This window comes from Pygocentrus nattereri, chromosome 24, assembly GCF_015220715.1.
Source record: "Pygocentrus nattereri isolate fPygNat1 chromosome 24, fPygNat1.pri, whole genome shotgun sequence".
Lineage (NCBI taxonomy): Eukaryota > Metazoa > Chordata > Actinopteri > Characiformes > Serrasalmidae > Pygocentrus > Pygocentrus nattereri.
This window is the reverse complement of record NC_051234.1, coordinates 10,997,002-11,015,850: the sequence shown is the minus strand read 5'-3', so window position 1 is coordinate 11,015,850 and position 18,849 is coordinate 10,997,002. Positions and strand designations below refer to the sequence as shown.

The 18,849-nt window shown below is 39.8% G+C and overlaps 1 protein-coding gene across 1 annotated transcript in view; it reads right to left on the bottom strand.

Annotated features, from left to right (window-relative positions):
* The window catches only part of scn1ba (sodium channel, voltage-gated, type I, beta a), a 43,126-nt gene extending 24,277 nt beyond the window's left edge, over positions 1-18,849 (bottom strand). Inside the window, exon 1 of the mRNA XM_017714435.2 lies at positions 16,194-18,849. Within this exon, the coding sequence (XP_017569924.1) occupies positions 16,194-16,245 (52 nt within the window). The 5' untranslated portion in view covers positions 16,246-18,849. The remainder of the gene's footprint in view (positions 1-16,193) is intronic.

Genomic DNA, 18,849 nt, shown 5'->3' with positions numbered 1-18,849 from the left:
AGTGTGTTTATACTTAATCTGATAACTGCGTAAAATTAGATTGTGTCAGTAACCGGTTCAGTGTGTTTATACTTAATCTGATAACTGCATAAAATCAGATTGTGTCAGAAACTGGTTCAGTGTGTTTATACTTAATAATCTGATAACTGCATAAAATCAGATTGTGTCAGTAACCGGTTCAGTGTGTTTATACTTAATAATCTGATAACTGCATAAAATCAGATTGTGTCAGTAACTGGTTCGGTGTGTTTACACTTAATGATCGGATAACTGCATAAAATCAGATTGTGTCACTAACTGGTTCAGTGTGTTTTAATGCTCTTGGGTAATCAGATAATGGGGAAACTCAGGGTCTACATGAGTCAGACAGTAATCAGATTTCTGCAGATGTATTTGGTTTAAGCGCCGCTCCAAAAGTACTGTGCTGCCCCTGTTAATAATCACTTAACTTAATAATCTGATAATTGCAGAAATCTGATTATGATCGCATTTTTAAGTTCATGTAAACACAATAAATATGGTTAATGTGTATTCCTTCCTATGCAGACATTAAAACCAGGTCCAGATTTCTGTTATGACTGATTCTAAATCTTGTCGTGATCTGTTTCTGGAAAATGAGCCTTTGTTCTTGACCTGGCTGACTTTGCGTTCTTGTGAGAGAGAGATGCCCCGTACAGGACACATGCTGAATTCATCTCTATGTCACGCACTTGAGCTGATTCGGTGTCCCGGGACATGGTAAACATCCATGACATTTCCCATGATGCTCAGCCTTAGGGATCAGACTTTCCATAGGAACAAACACTCTTTCTGTGAGGCTGAGCATACGAGCCTGTTTATCATCACAACAACATCCGTCTGCGAGTGGAAAGAACGCGAGAGACCAAGGCTCTTCTGAAGCTGCTCTCCTGTTAAAAGAGCCTCATTCATCCCGTCCTCACTGGCTCTTCACTGCAAGACAATGTTTAAAGGGAAAGTTTGGCAACAAAGATTTAATTTACAGTTTCACCCCAAATGAAGCTGATCAGCCAAGACATGTTTGCTTCTTTAGTCTTTAGGACCTACAAGGCTAATATAACTAACAAGCAGATTCTTTTACTGCAACACAACATGTTAGTGGTAATGTAGACGTGAATTTTAAAGCCAAAAATCCTCTCAAAACTATCCTAAAACAGTGTCTCAGTCACCAGGCAGTGAATTCATAACCATTTCATGTAGTAACTCTCTGTGAGGAGCTTTTAGAGGTGGACGTCTGGTTCCTATCACCACCACTGTGAACAATTCTGACTCAGTAAGTTTCTCTAGAAATTTAGAAAAATTGGTGGAGTTTCTTTATCCTAGCATCAGTGCACCTTGTCTGTGCACTGGGTAAGAACTATGGCATGTTAAAATCAGACATTGTTTTCATTCTTCTTTGGTTAATTGAACTCTTACAGTCAAATATGAAAATTAGTGAGATTGTACATCTACAATAATAATAATAAATAAAGTATGCACTCCTTTTAGGCCAAAGAAAAATCCTTACATTATTCTGAAAAGGCTTGTTTACTGTTTTTTTTTGTCTTTATTTCATTAATAGGTAAATAGTTCCTCCAATTACAAGCATAGGCAACTTTGGGCTCCTGGTCAAATTCCATGTTTTGCTGAACTATCGCTTTAAAGAGCTGTGTTGTTCATGGCTCCGCTGTGATCTTCACCCTGAAGCCTCCAGAGACACAAACCCACCTTTAAGGCTCATTATAGTGTTTCCAACAAAGTGGCCACACTTCTCTCAGTCTTGTAATGCTTGAAGTGATAAACTGTGAGGAGCAAATGTTCTCCTCAGTACCAAATCTGCTGGTCATTTGGAGACCTGGCTGAAGAATCCGGCTCTTGGTTACTACGGTAACCAAGCTGCCTTCTCTTCCTGAAAACCTGAGAGCTACAGACACTTTAAAAGGCTTTCTTAAAACACTTCCGGTCTTTATTCAGTACTTCATTTACGCAGCATCACTGACTTCCCACAGTTACATTTTACTGTTACTCCACCAGAAAATGTAGCCTTATCGGTCAGTTTTGATCAGTTATGTTGTCCATTAGTGTTTTACCAAAATTTAGTTATTACTGTTATTATTATTAGTAGTAATAGTATCAATGTTAGTGATAGTAATAATATAGTAATAGTCTTATTAGTGAAAATAACAATAATGAGAAGTAATAAATTACTGTCATTATTATTAGTATATATATATAGTAGCAGTAGTTGTTGTTGTTGTAGTAGTAGTAGTATCAATGTTAGTAACAGTAATAATAGTCTTATTAGCAAAAACAACAATAATGAGAAGAAGTAATAAATTACTGTCATTATTATTATTAGTAGTAGTAGCAATAGTATCAATAATAGTCTTTTTAGCGAAAACAACAATAATGAGAGGAAGCAATAAATTACTGTCATTGTTATTATTATTATTAGTAGTAGTATCAATGTTAGTAATGGTAATAATAGTCTTATTAGCAAAAACAACAATAATGAGAAGAAGTAATAAATTACTGTCATTATTATTATTAGTAGTAGTAGCAATAGTATCAATAATAGTCTTTTTAGCGAAAACAACAATAATGAGAGGAAGCAATAAATTACTGTCATTGTTATTATTATTATTAGTAGTAGTAGTATCAATGTTAGAAATGGTAATAATAGTCTTATTAGCAAAAACAATAATAATTAGAAGAAGTAATAAACTACTGTTATTATTATTATTATTATTAATATTATTATTAGTAGTAGTAGTAGTAGTGTTATCAATGTTAGTAATAATAGTATTTTTAGCGAAAACAGTAATGAGAGGAAGTAATAAATGAATATTATCTAACTTCCCTGGTGTTGATTTAGCTCAGCTGTGTGGCTGTGATGCTGTAACACTGAGCTGCTGAGAGAGGATGACCCTGCGTTTGTCCTTGTCTGCCCTTGTACAGATTTAACAGACACATCCTCCCCTCCCCCACCACACACATACGCGTTTCTCTCAGTCAGCACGGTGTGTGTGTGTGTGTGTGTGTGTGTGTGTGTGTGTGTGTGTATCTGCGTCACTGTGAGCTGAAGCCGGAGAGACTTTCTGTTGAAATCACGTTGCCATGCTAACAAAACTAACAAGTCAAGGAAACACATCACTGTACCGTTAACTATGTGACATCATTTAGTCCAGGCTTATCAGCTCTACACTCTAAATGGTTCCTTAAGTTCTTTAGGTAAATAAAGACAATGGTTCTATATGGAACCATGAACACTCAAAGAACCATTTGCATGATTATACGGTCCTTTGCATCATGAAATGGTTCTTCAGATTGATGGGGAATGTGTTGTATATAGTTCTATGCACCAAAAAGTGTTCTTCTATTGTTCTGTTGTTGATATCTTCACAAAAAAACTTTGGGGGGGGCTATATAGAGTCATTTTCAAAAAGGTTCCATATAGAACCTTATACAGCACATTCTCCATCAATCAAAAGAGCACTTTCACCATGCAAGGAGCCTTTAAAACATGCAAATGTTTTTTTGAGTGTTCATGGTTTTATAGAACCGAAGTGTGTAAACACTGGAAAAACAAGTTCCGCTATTGTCTTACGGACAGTTACTAACCAAATACTGGCATTTGTATCACTTCAGCACCACAGAAAGGTGAGTCACTTTATCTTCATCAGAGTTGCTGAGATTGAAATGTGAAGACGTGTCCAGAACTGACGGAGACACAACAATGAGGGAGTCCAGATTAAATAAAGGATAAATACTTGAGAAATTCCTTTACAGCTATCAGAGGATAGTAACATCAGCGACCATCTACACAGAGATGGAGGTGAAAATCAACCAAAACACTAGATTAGCTGTGTTAGCTGGAGATGTTGAAACAGCTCACTAACAATAAACTAATTGGCAAGAAGCTAAACACACACACACATCAGCAGGGGGTGCCAGGTCGTCAGGGGCCGTAGTGCCACTGCAGACATTTATCACAAACACTGAACAAACATCTCCTTTTCTGTTGAGCTCTCACTTAGCTCTCTCAGATACTGACAGCTTTTGAGGGAGAAAATGAAAACTATTCCTCTGAAAGTGGCTGCAGCAGCAACTTTAAGCCACAAATTGCATGTTAACGTTATTGCGCAGAGCTGAAACACAGACACAGAGGTTCTTTTACTCCATATGACAAAGTTTATTCCATTGTTAACTGCACATCGTCAGCTGGCAAAGCACTGAAACTGAGATGAGGCTGTTTTTGCTTCATGTATGAACATTTGAGTGAGCTGTAAACATTCTACTCTTCGTCGTTGTTATTATTGTTGTTGCTTTAGTGTAAACAGTGTTACCTGCAACAAGAACTTACAGCCGGAAAGATGTGGAAATGTGAAAAGGGCCTATTTTCTGTTTTTGGGTTAAATTGTTAAAATGTACAAATTTGCCAAATTATTGCTTTAAACGGTGGACTGGGGTAAACTGTGTATGACCTGTGCAGTTTATCAGTTTCTGAGTGCTGATTTGTCACTCAATCGAGGCGCAGGACATCACTGTTTCCGCTCTGAGCCCTCTTCATTTTTCCCCGTTCAAGGACGACTGTCTGTTTCTCTCTGTCACTTTCTTCTTTTTCCATCCTTCATCTCTCTCTATCAGCCTGCCTCTCGCTCAGCCTCATCCTCAAACACTGATTGTCCCTACCCACAATTCCACAGCACACATCCTTCAGGCGTGCTGGACATGCACCATCACCATTCCTCTCCCATCAGACACATGCACAAGGGAAATGTGATCGTAACTGCACTGGTTTCATAATTTTAAAGCACACTAACGTGATATACTGATCAGAAATGTGCATCAGTGTTTAAACACTGAAATCACTGAAGTCGCGTCGTCATTCTGTAGTCGGTCTCATGCCTACGTTAGACCCTCCAGGTCCGGCCTCTGTTTGGGACAAATGAACAAAGTTTGCTGCTATTGTGCTAAACAAAACTTTCTCCTCCAGAACTTTCCAGATCTGGATTATGCAGTTGCTGAGGAATTGATATCGGTTGCGTCTCAAAGAGTTCTCTAGTTCAGAAGTCAGGCAACCAGGCATTGTCTAGAGTGTTTTATTGTCAGAATCGTTCCCTGAAAGTTCCCACAATGGGAAAGTTACCATAAGCATAACAGTTCACTGGAAACGGCGTCCCGCCTCCAGCCCACCTTTCAGTAACTTTTAAAACGGAAGACGAAAGCTGCTTTTTATCTCACTTCCCCTGTAAAAAGTATAAAAATGTGTATCTTTGAATAAAAAAATCCTACCAGCAATAAGAGATTTGATCTAGTAAGACAGGTTATTGCAGTTTATCATTCATTATGTTTTCTACTAAATGTGCAAAGCAACCTGTTAGCTACCGGCTAACCAGCTGCATTTGTTGATGATTTAGTTTTACTAATAGGCTTTCATACTAATTCACCACTACCTACAACACGATCGTCACTCATTTCACAACTATCTGACTTTATTTAATAATTTTATTAACAAATCATGACATTAGAGCAGCGTGACCTGCTATCAGGCTATAGTAGCTGTAGCTAGCAGGCTAACCACACCCATTTGGAAATATGCAAAAAGTTTAAACTTATATCTTTACTGAAATGATCAGCATAAATAAGGTGCTATTCCAGTGCATGGTACCGACTCGACTCGACTCGCCTCGACTCAACTCATCTTTTTTGGATTTCCATTAGGCAAAAGTGGGTAGCCGGATCTTTTTGCTCACAAATACAAGTGGCAGAAATGAGCTTTCTCTGCAGTGTGGAGGCTACATTCCACTTGATAAGGTGAGGAGCTCGGTCATCTGGGAGGAGCTAAGAGTAGATCTGCTACTCCTCTGCATAGAGAGGAGCCAGTTGAGCTGGTTCGGGCATCTGATCAGGATGCACGCCTCTTGAGGGGGTTTACCAGGCATGGCCTACTGGGACGACACTGTATCCACTCACTGTTCACTCTATTAGACAATCCTAGCTTGTCAATCCACCTTGTAGATGTAAAGTCAGAGACGATAGCTCATCTGCTGCTGCACAGTTTGTGTTGAATTGTACCCAAACATTTAATCGAATCGTGGTGAATCAGAATCTAACCACTCCTCGTCACACAGTGATGCTTGAGTGAATCACCTTCTGTCAGCAGAAGGTTCTATCAAGTCCAGGTTCTGCTGACCAGCCTGTCTGATGATTGACACACGGTGTGTGGTCAGCAGAAAGGGTCTCTGAAGGAAGAACTGCAGAGACAGACACTTATTTCAGTGTTTGGCCTTGAGGGCAGTTAATGTCAGTAAATTAACGATGTCACGTGATTACATCACAGATCATACACGTCCTGTAGAAGCAGGATTACTGCTAACATCACTCATCACTGTCCTTCACCGTTCAGGTCTACTTTCCCTCAGAGGGATCTTTACCGGTAATTAAATAAGTACGAGTTTATTTACCTTAAACAGCTCCTGAGTCATCAAAACACAGTTCACCTTTTAAACTGATACACTATAATTTTACATTTCTACACTGAATAAACAGCCACACTGAATTTATTGCATTCAACAGTGTTTAGAACTGTGCGAAAGTCAGAGCTGCATCATTTATTTAACGTCCAGTAAAAACATCACGATAGCATCTTAAACTTCTTTTAGCAACTGGTGGCTCCAAAATGCACTTCGTATTCTTCATACCTTCCATATTTCATAAGCTACATTCAAAAAGTGGGTGTTGTATGAGGCTGTAACTGTCTGCTTGCCAGTCAAATAGATGGTGATGTAATTTTAAACCCTTATAATAAAAGAAGCTGAACTCAGTTTTTTCTACTAAAAGTTGACCCATTTTCCCACAAATCTGGGCTATAAACTATAAACGGATGGCGTCTCTTCAGTGATCTGCTCTACAAAAATTATTTTTAGAAAATAATACAAAAAGCATCTGAGATTTTTGGCTTTCAGCAATAAATTGTAAGCATAAAGCAATATGTGTGATCATGAAACACATTTTCTGTTCATTTGACGGGAGCTTTTAAAATAAATAAAATTTAAAAACTACATTTATTTCATGCAGTTACTGAATACTTTGCCTTATGATTTGGTCATGTGAATTCAGATCCACAGGTCCACTACTAGCGATTTTTATGCTTGTTATGAAGAAAAAGATCATAATACACTGAAACGACATTAAACTAAGATAATAAGATGGTTATTATAGTTTTGTAACTGAGAAAACTCTACATATGTTGGTTTCTTGGGTCTCTTGTTCAGCCATCTTGCCTGTTTTTCTGTTTTCCTCATATCACTCTGTTTGCAGTCTCTGAAGAACCTCTGTTTGGAGCGTCATGTAGCCCAAACACTTCACCCCACCTCTCTAGCTCAACAAGAATCAGGACACCCTGCCCCTAGATGTGATCACGTAAAACGGAGGGGTAGGGCTAAGTGAGGGGTGAAATGGGATTGGGCCTAAGTGTGAATAACACAACCTCTACAGAGAACACACTTCTGCACATACACAAGTCCTGTTCAATTGCTGAATTTAATATATTGGGAAGAAGAAAATATAAAATATAAACTGTGCCACAACTTTTGCACCTATTTTTGGCAACATGTTAAGTTGTGTAGAAGATGTGTAATTTATTTTCACTTCAACATGAACAAAACACGGAATTTGACTGAGCTGCCCAAACCATTGCATGCGACTGCAGCTCGTTATGCTCTGCTCAGCTCTCAGAAGATTAGAGACGGACGCGGAAGTGATGCCCAAAAGAATTCTGGTCAAACCTCCCTCTTTAGTTTCTGAGTGCTTTTACCACAAACACCCTCAGGGACTCAAACTGACTGAACTGCTCAATAGAGCTTTACTGATGGCTCAGCCCTAAGCACAGTCTGCATGATACACAGACATACGACACATAACAACTACAAAACTCTAGTTTCTAAAAAGAAACTATGCCAACTTAAAATACCTGTTACTATCACTGTTAGAAATAAAGGTTCAGTGCAGGTACATTTTTCATTCATCAAGGTACAAACAGTGTAAATGTTCCCTCAAAGGTACAACAGTGGCTTTAAAGTCTGATTGTGAACCTTAAACACGTTTTCCAGATGAAAAGTTCATATTTGTTCCTTTTCATAACCGAATATTGTAAAACAGAACAGTAAAATAAAAGCCTGGAGATGAGACGGGGTGTGGAGTCAGTACAGCTTAGAAAATATCATTTCAGTGGATTATGATACAGTTATGTTCCCTGACTAAAGGTACTGAGATAGACCCCTGAGGGGCCAACCCCAGTGAGAAGAAGGGAACTGACAAGGTGACAGTTTAGTACCTTTTTTCTGAGAGTGTACCACTGTGTGTGAAATTTTGACACAAGAAAGAAAAATGCTGTAAACACTGAAATCCAGCTCTGAGCAGCCTCACTCATTTCTCACTCATCCTCACCAAGCTGGGTGAGTCAGGTGTGCAGCCATTGCGTACAGTTGTGAGAGTGACAGCACTGGTGTTACAATATGCATATTTTTTTAGATTTGATTCTTTTGATTCTGAAGCCAGGTTCAATTCGATTAGGATACTTTTGTTTAAGGGCCCGTATCCTACATTATTTGTATTTAATTCCTTTCCTTGAGGTCCACTTATAATATTCATTCATAAAAGAGATTTAACAGTTCTTGTCGAGTCCCACAAGGTTCAGTTTAAGGGCCCCTGCTTTTACTTTGTATACCTCTAGGTGAGTAATATAAGCATTCATAGCTATGCTGATGACATGCAATTATACATTTCGATTCCTCATGATAATTAAGTCTCTGTAGAAAGTGTCAGATATTTCTCAGTGAACATCACAAAATGTCTTGCAGCTTAATAACGAAAAAAACTGAATTACTGAATGTTGGTACTAAAACAACAGAGAAAGCTGCTTTATGAGGAGCTCATCTCTTTATCTTCATACGCCAATCACTCCAGTTGGTTTCCTGATGCATTTAATCTGCAGCGAAAAACTATCAAACACTAAAAACTCTGAAGCTGAAGTCAGTTTCTTATTTCCCGTTTCCGCGGAACTGGAAAACTAGAACAAGAAGCTGGCGAATGAGAAGCGACTTTGGCCTTATAAAAAGTCAAACGATGAGAGACATTTTATAAGAAACTGTTCTACTTCTGAAGAAAAGTTTATTGCTGGAGATGCGAGCAAAGTGTCTATAGCTGAGCTAAAGCTTACAGCAGAGCAAAGTAAGTCTGTGTTTTCGTTTATATTATGTTTTTAGCCTATACTAGTATATCAGCATATACTGAGACACACAACAAGATGGCAAAATTGACATAAAATGTTGTGGCTCTCAAAGTGGTTTAATTTTTGTTGAAAGGACAAACATTTTGATTGCTGACTCCTGATCTAGTCGAATTAGTCCTAAAGAGCTGGGCAGTATATCAAAAACATAACATAGTCATATTGCCCAAGTCACAGCATACTCACAGTATACTTCAGAGCAGACAGCGCTGCATTTAGCCCATCATGGCAGTTTGCACTTTTAATCAGTGCAGATGTAGAGCATCTACACGATTCATTCAGAATAATTTAACTAGCACATGGTAGGAATAAACACAGGCATCACCCTATATCTCCCAAAACAGCCCTTTTGTTCTGGTCAGTTCTAACTGCTTTATGAGGAGCTTGTCTCTTTATCTTCATACACCAATCACTCCAGCTGGTTTCCTGATACGTTTAATTTGAAACAAGAAACTGTCAAACGCTAAAAAGTCATTAAGCTAAAGTCAGTTTCTCCCAGTGGCATCTTTCTGCTTCTATAGTTTCGGGAAGTTTACATCACCCTCTTGACGGTGAGCCAGATCTGCACTTAAACAGCTCCAGCACTCTGAGTGATACCCAACACTGCAGACAGATGGATATTCCTTCACACGCTCTGAACCCAATAAATATTGACCATCATTGCGTCTCTGTTTCTCTGCGAGAGCTTCCGGCTAACAGTCTGTCTTCACAGCTGCTGGATATCCGCTCTGATCTGATGCTGCTGGATGGGGAGCATTTCATTGCAAGGGTGAACAACAGAGAGAGAGAGGCTGAGTGCTTTTCTGACTGCTCTCACTGCCTCTGTCTCACTCTGCCTCTCTGCAGACTGGCTGTGGGGCTGGAGTCAGCGATCATGAATTTTTATGGCCGGTTCCTTCAGTTCCATCACAGCCAAACTCACTGAAGACTGATTTTTTCAGTTATCCTGAGTATCTTGAGTTATATTGAGTTATAGGTGGTTCCTAAGCTGTTGATAGATGATTCCTATTCCAGGTGGTTGCTAAAATATTGCATGGCTTTTGCTATGTTATCCCAGGTGGTTGCTAAGGCATTGCATGGCTGTTGCTATGTTTTCCCAGGTGGTTGCTAAGGTATTGCATGGCTGTTGCTATGGTATCCTAGGTGATTGCTAATGTGGTACTAGACTGTTGCTATGTTGTCCCAGGTGATTGCTAAGCTGTTGCTACAGTACTTAAGGTGGTTGCTAAGGTAATATAGATAAACCACCTGGTATCCCAGGTGGCTTATACATATTATATTATATTATATTATATTATATTATATTATATTATATTATATTATATTATATTATATTATAATATGTTATATTATATTATATTATGAATATTTGATATTATTGTGATGATATTATTGATGATTTTAAATATTATATGATATGCTGAGTACTGTAGATAACATGTATTATTATATATTCTAATTTATTACCTTTTTTCAACTGCAAATTATGTACCCTTAGAAAAACTTTGTCAACCTGTTTTATCTAATGAGAGAAAGTTTTCAGTCAGTTCATCTCAGTTCAGTCATTTGTATTGAAGCAAAATTCGACTGCCAACCCAACAGACTGACCATCACTCTTAAAACTTTACTTTTAAATTTCTATGATAAAATATCAGTATTTGGTGCCCATATATATATATGTATATATATATATATATATATATATATATATATATAAAACATTTCATGATACACAATACTCATCATGATATTCAGGTTTTTGAGATTAATAAGCTGGAACAGATAAAATAGAACCTGTAATGCCACATGCAAAGCATACAATAATAATAACAATAATAATAATAACAATAAATCTAACATTATAATGATTTTTATCAAATTCTGCTGCAATAAAAATTTGGAAGAGTGACTGTTAAGGTATCCCAGGTGGTTGTTAAGATGTTGTTATGCCATTGCTATGGTTTGAACCTGACACACACCGGGCACCTATTTGAGAAATGGCATCCGAACCCAACTGAATCTGACATAAGCAGTCAGGTCCCACCTGGTGCAGACACATATCTCAAATCCTATGACGCTTGTAAATTTACCTCACTTGTATTTCATCCTTATATCATCAATTAACACCGATCTGCCAAATAAAATCAAAAATCAATTCTGCTTAGTGGAAGAAGATTTGGCCACTTCGTTTGCTTTAATAATTTAATATTGGTGCCATAATGCGATGGCAAAACCTCACTCGTTCTCTCGTCCTAATTCCATTCCCAGCCTAATTCCATTCTCTGTGCCTGCACATCTGTATCTATCTGTCCAAGCTCTCTCTATCTTATCTCCTCTAATGAAATGGCTCAAGATGTGGCCTGCTGCCAAGTCTCTCGAAAATAATAAATCCCACTCACCAAAACGTGCTGTTAAGTAACAGTGCTGCATCTCTGAAAAGCTCCCTCGTCTCTCTTTTTCTCCTCAGCAGCATCCTTCACCCCGTCTCTATCTCCTCTGTGAATGGGAGATGTTACGTGGGCTCTGCTTTGAGAGACGCCACCGAATAGAGTGAAATTGCAGGACGTTCGGGAGCCAGAGCGATAGAAACGATAGATATTGGTATTTTTGTAGCAGAACATTAGGGTGTAACTTTAGGCTGAGGGCCAATATGGGCTCTTTCAGTGTGGAAAACACTGGTGGATCAGTTCATCTGACTAGAAAACAAACAAGAAACCTCCATCTGTTCATCTGAACTAGCAATGTTGCTGCATCTCTTCTCAGTCATTTCACGTCTCCGCAGGTTCTCTAAGCTTCCTACAGTGGCAAATTTAGCACAAATGTAGTCGATCAAGCAAGACATGTTTGGCGTCTGAAGTTTGCTTCTTTAGTTTTAGCACTGCAGCTAATGTCGCTAACAAGTAAAGGAAGCTAATGACCCCACGAGTTTGCATCGTCAAAATCACATTCACTTTAAAGTGTATACAGGAGCTCAGTTATGACTATAAGTCTTGATTATGTGGTTTACAGACACTGTATGACTCACTGTTATCTGTAAACATGGACTTGAATATGTTAGCATCGCTAAAAACAGTAGCCAGTACAGTAGTAGTACTCTAGTCCATGTCTGTAGACAAGAGTGAGTCATACAGTGTCAGAAACCACATTTTCAAGTCTATTAGCCTTGATTATGTCTCTATTACTGAGTTTTGCTTTGCGCCCAGTCACACAAACGTGTTTAGCCATAAAAATAATCTACTACCACATTATGATGAAAAGTATGTGACATTTTTAAAGCCTTTTAAAAGGACTGAAGCTCAAAAGCTGCTTAATTTTTCTTCATTTTACACAGATGATGTTGTTTTCTGTAATCTTTTCACTGTGCATCAAGCATAAAACATCCACAGCCCTGTCACACAAAAGAGAAAAAAAATATTTTTATCACTTTATTATTAAAACATTGTGTCAAAATAATGCCAAATATCAATTTTATTACTGATTTTAAGTAACTGCACAAGGTCACCTAATCAGCCAATGAGTCAGCCAGTTTACAGAATCCTCAGTTTTAACCAGAATGTCACTGGAGTCACTGTGAATGGTGTTACACCACATTCATACAACCAGTGACCATAAAATATGTGTGGAATTAAGTTCCTTTTTGCATATATGATAATAGGAGATTCTAACGGATAAATTAAGATTCTTTAGTTTTGGGATAAAAGAAATTGATTTTAAAAAATGTATCCACTTGAATTCTCAGTTCAGATGAAGAGTGAACCAAATGAGTACATAAAACCACAGTGTGCCATGTGCGTGCCCCTGGGCCCCAACGATGACGGGGCCCGAACACCCAGCGGCGACGAACTTTGGCAAAAACAGCAGAGAGAGAGCCACGAGTGTGGAGGGGGTGGAGCGCAAAGCCTGAGCTCCGTGAAGGGATGCGAGTCACGCAAGTGACAACGGGAGGAGAAGGACGAGGCTCCGCCGCCTGGGCCCCGACCCCTGTTCCGCAGCGTGGCTGCTTCACTACACCTCACATTCGACAAGCTGGGGGGGGCGACGAGGAGACGGGGTCGGACGTGAGGTGAATTGCCACACTCATGGCGCTTACACCACACAGAAAAAAATAATAAAATGCAAGATAAATAAGTGCTTTAAATCAGAGCCATCAGAATATCAGTAATATATCAGTCAGAATATCAGAAATATGTCAGTCAGATTATCAGAAATATATCAGTCAGAATATCAGAAAGATATCAGTCAGATTATCAGAAATATATCAGTCAGAATATCAGAAAGATATCAGTCAGATTATCAGAAAGATATCAGGCAGAATATCAGAAAGATATAAGTCAGAATATCAGAAAGATATCAGTCAGATTATCAGAAAGATATAAGTCAGAATATCAGAAAGATATCAGTGAGATTATCAGAAAGATATCAGTGAGATTATCAGAAAGATATCAGTGAGATTATCAGAAAGATGTCGGTCAGAATATCAGAAAGATATCAGTGAGATTATCAGAAAGATATCAGTCAGAATATCAGAAAGATATCAGTCAGAATATCAGAAAGATATCAGTGAGATTATCAGAAAGATGTCAGTGAGAATATCAGAAAGATATCAGTCAGAATATTAGAAAGATATCAGTGAGATTATCAGAAAGATATCAGTGAGATTATCAGAAAGATGTCGGTCAGAATATCAGAAAGATATCAGTCAGAATATCAGAAAGATATCAGTCAGAATATTAGAAAGATATCAGTGAGATTATCAGAAAGATATCAGTCAGATTATCAGAAAGATATCAGTCAGATTATCAGAAAGATATTAGTCAGAATATCAGAAAGATGTCAGTCAGAATATCAGAAAGATATCAGTCAGAATATCAGAAAGATATTAGTCAGAATATCAGAAAGATATCAGTGAGATTATCAGAAAGATATCAGTCAGATTATCAGACAGATATCAGTCAGAATATCAGAAAGATATCAGTCAAAATATTAGAAAGATATCAGTCAGATTATCAGAAAGATATCAGTGAGATTATCAGAAAGATATCAGTCAAAATATTAGAAAGATATCAGTGAGATTATCAGAAAGATATCAGTCAGAATATTAGAAAGATATCAGTGAGATTATCAGAAAGATATCAGTCAGAATATTAGAAAGATATCAGAGAGATTATCAGAAAGATATCAGTCAGATTATCAGAAAGATATCAGAGAGATTATCAGAAAGATATCAGTGAGATTATCAGAAAGATATCAGTCAGAATAGTCACAATTAAATAGCATCACCAAATCGTTCAGCCCTGCTTCTCAGCTCCTCACAGCACTGGTTTAAAACTAAGGGAAACTTTGAGCATCAAACATGTCTTGGCTGCTCCACTGCACTCGAGGCAAAGAGCAAAAACTGTAAATGAGATTTTTCACTGAACCTGTGCCTCCATTATGCAGCCAAATGCATTCTGCACCACTCAGTAATGCGGGGCATTTCTCACTGAGGCAAAGCTGACAACACCTGCTCCCATGAGACACATCCACTCCATCACTGTGCTGCTTACTCTAGCACTGAACAATGCATAGCATTTCTGAACAGCATTCCAGCGAAGACTGGAAAACCTGCATCACCACCAACAGCACCTCCTAAACATTCCTGTCAGCCCAAATGGACCAAACAGGCTGAGCGAAGAATGGAAAGCTCTGCTTTCAGAACATTTCTCATGCAACTGCCTCCCCTCCATTTTACCACCAGCTCATGCTTTCATCATATCGCACACCCTGAAAACAACAACAGCTGCTTTTGGGCTTTTACTGCAGAGGATACAGAAGGACAACGTGTGCAGAACGTGGCATCAATCAATACAAAACCTGGAGGATAGACTTGAACTCCTGCATGTGAATCAGTGATTTTTTTTTATTTCTGTGCAGTCCAGTCATTATGACCTGAGCAAAGTCCATTCAGAGCGACTTGGTGTCAAATGCTCCATTCACAGTGGTAGTGAAAGGAACCAGACGTCCACCTCTAAAAGCTCCCTCACAGAAAGTTATTACATGACACGGTTATGAATTCACTGTCTGATGTCTGAGACGTTGTTCTGAGATAACATTTTGACCTAAACTCTATTTTTTAAGAGGTGGAGAGATACATGCTCCCCTCAAATTGCAAAAACGGACATCTTGTCAAGTGAAATTGTCTCAAATCTAGTCAATACATCTCATGTTTCTCACACTGAGACCGTTTTAAGCTTATTGTAAGACTAACTATTTTATGGACATTTTACTTGTTTGAAATGCTTTTTGCAAAGTAAAATTCCTTCAATATAATGGTGGATATTTTTACTTAGATACACATGCTTGAAATAAGCTAAATTATCTGCCAATGTAGTGAGAGAATTTTACTTGATAATTTTACTTGAAAATTAAGTCAAATAATCTCCTACCAATGACTCAAAATAACTATATTAGACGTATCAACTAGACTTGAGATGATTTCACTTGACTAGATGTCACTTTTGCAGTGTATTTGGTGGTAAATAAAATGTCTATATCTGTGTTGTAGTCATGGTGACCCCTGGTTCCTATCACCACCACTGTAAAGAATTCTGAACCATTTCCCACCAAACCACTCTGACTCACTCTGTTTACGTCTTAAACACTGAATTATGCTGAAACATCGGTGGAATTTCCATTTATGTGCTTAACAACAACTCCTAAACAGTCCTTCCTGAAAAAAAACAGAGTTAACCACAAGCTCAAAAAAGCCAGACTGGAATGAAGCACCTGTGCATGGTGACTTGACCTGAATGACACAGACAGATGGACAGATAGTTAGACAGACAGACAGACAGACAGACAGAAGAACATACAAAGTCACACAGATGTTCTTTTGTGAATGTGACAAAATCCAAAACGCACTCACCGTTCAGCGCAGCCAGCACCAGCGAGGCCCACAGCAGCCGTACTGCAGACATCTTTACCAAGGACGGAGCTGCGTTCTGTCTCACTCACCCTCCAACACACACACACTCACTCACACACCCCCTCACACCACTGCTGGAGATCAGCACGTCTCTGTGGGCAGCAGTTTATCTCTGAAGGCTTCGTGTCTCTGGCTATGCAGAGGCAGGAGCCTAAAAGCTGAGGGCAAAAGAGTAGGCCAGAAGCAACAGTAGACACTGATCAAGGCTTTTCTATAGGCCTGCAAGACACTCTGAAGATGTTTCCAGAGGGTTTTCCAGGACACTGATGATGACTTCTTTAGAGACTTCCCAGGACACTGATGAAAACTTATGCAGAAGCTTTTCCAACACACTCCAGTGGCTTCTCTAGAGGCTTTCAAGACACTCAGAAGACTTTCCCAGAGGCTTTTCCAGGAAACTGATGAAAACTACTTTAGGTCCCAGGACACTCTTCAGGAATTCTCTAGAGGTTTCACCAGGCCACTGACGAAGATGTATCAAAAGGCGTCTCCAGGATTATAAAGACTCTAGAGGCTGTACCAAGACAGTGTTAAAGATGTCTCTAGACGCTTTCCCACGACGCAGTTGAAGGCTTTCCTAAAGGTTTTCCCTGGTCATGTTCTCTTCCTTTCCAAGGATACTGATGATAACTTTTCTAGAGGCTTTTCAAGAATATTGATGATGACTTTTCTAGAGGTTTCCCCAAAATAATGATGACACTGTCCTGATGAAGATGGTGAAGATTGTAGATTGTCCTGGGAGTACTGATGAAGACTTTTCTGGAGTTGTTTTCAGGACACTGATGAAGACTTTTCTAGAGACGTCTCTCAGGACACTCTGAAGACTTCTCTACAAGCTTTCCCAGGACATTGGTGGAGACTTCTTCAGATTCTTCTACTGTGCACCCTGAAGACTGCTCTATAAGCTTCCCCAGGACTCAGATGAACACTTCTCCAGAGGCGTCTCTCAGGCCACTCTGAAGACCTCTCTAGAATCCTTCTCTGGACAGTCTGAAGACTCTGTTGACTTCCCTCCCTCCTACAGGCGAGAGCAGGTTGGGTGGGGCTGGTGTTGATGGACACAGAGAGTGACGAGGGCAGGGCGAGAGGTCGCACTCAGCCTGAAAGCTCCTCTCCTTCTCTTTCCTTTCCAAGGCCACGTGTCCTCAGAGTATTAGGTTATCCAGCTCCGGCTGAATCAGGTTTCGGCCAGCAAATGTCTGCGGAGCCTTTTGCTCAGCGCTGTAATCCGGCCTCACACACGCGCATCTGTGCCGACGCAACCCAGCATTTGCCGAACAGCTGTCCTGAACACCTCGCTTATAGCTACAAGATTATCCTTTGATGTATAAGAAAGAATGGAGATCACAGCCGACTTTCCCTGATCCTCGTGGAAGACTTGAAGGTTCTGAGGTTTATGATGCTGAGAGAAGAGAAACCTAGAATTACAATGAGTCAGTGCATATCATGGAAGACGAGCGATCCGAACGGAAACTGAGTGTCCTGAGAAAGAGACGTTGCAGTGAAGTCGCACAGTGATTTCAGAAAATGGAGAACGGAAGCATGAGTTTCATTGAAGATCGTGCGTCTTTGGTTCGGCACCTACATTCGCACGGAGTGAACGGATGCTTTACTGCTCACCTCCGTCCCTACCTTATTGCTGTGGCGCTTGTACAGCGTGCCAACGTGAACTACATATGCTTTCAAAGACCCTACGTTGTTTAGATGTCCTCAATGCAGTGACCTGGCATGTATGCGATGGGCGGCAATCATTTCACACCTGAACTGTGGCCGGTATCTGCCTGTTGTGCTTCGAACGCACCTCGATATCGAACAATATTCAGCATCCAGTGCCTGCAATGGGTCTATACAGGCTCCTTCCACCTCTGCAGTCTCCGGATGTGCTTATTCCTCATGCCATATGCTCCTGTTTTGTTGGCATTCGGCATGTGCAATGCGCCAAACAGCCACACGGCACAGTCATATGGCTGAATGATTCAGAAACCAAAAAAAAAACCTCAAAATCTCAAAATATGCCTCTCTTCTCAGAGCATCAGCTTCAACGAGAGCTTGTGTCAATAGCAGTGCACTGAGCCCACACATAAATATATATATTAAACACAGAGCTACATTCCAACGTCGTTCAGCACAAAATAACTCCAAAAGGCTCCCAATCCTGGTGCATTTTCCTCATGCAGCGTGCAAAAGATATATAAATATAAAATAAGTGTTATGACGAGCGCGTGATCCGGGGTTGCCAGCGCAGGGCTCTGTCAGGGTTTGCACATACCGCCACTGTTAGCATGTGTCTGTGGGATCTAAATAGCATCAGAGCACACCTCCTCCACCTCCTCCTCCTCCTCTTTCTCTTCCTCCTCTTCTCCTCTTTCTCCCCCCCACTCGTCTGGGATCTCCTCGTTTCTCAGAGGTGCGAAAAAGACTCCCTCGTTGCTGCACACACAGCCCGCGTCCCCGTAGCTTTTGGCTAGACCTCCTTCAGCTTGTCAGTCATGCAGCAGAAAAGCTAAAGGCAGCAGCATCTTCTTTCACCGACTGAGGCCACAGCACGAGCAGGAAAAAGTGATGCGTCTGCGAAATGGCGTGGAGGAAAGGGGGA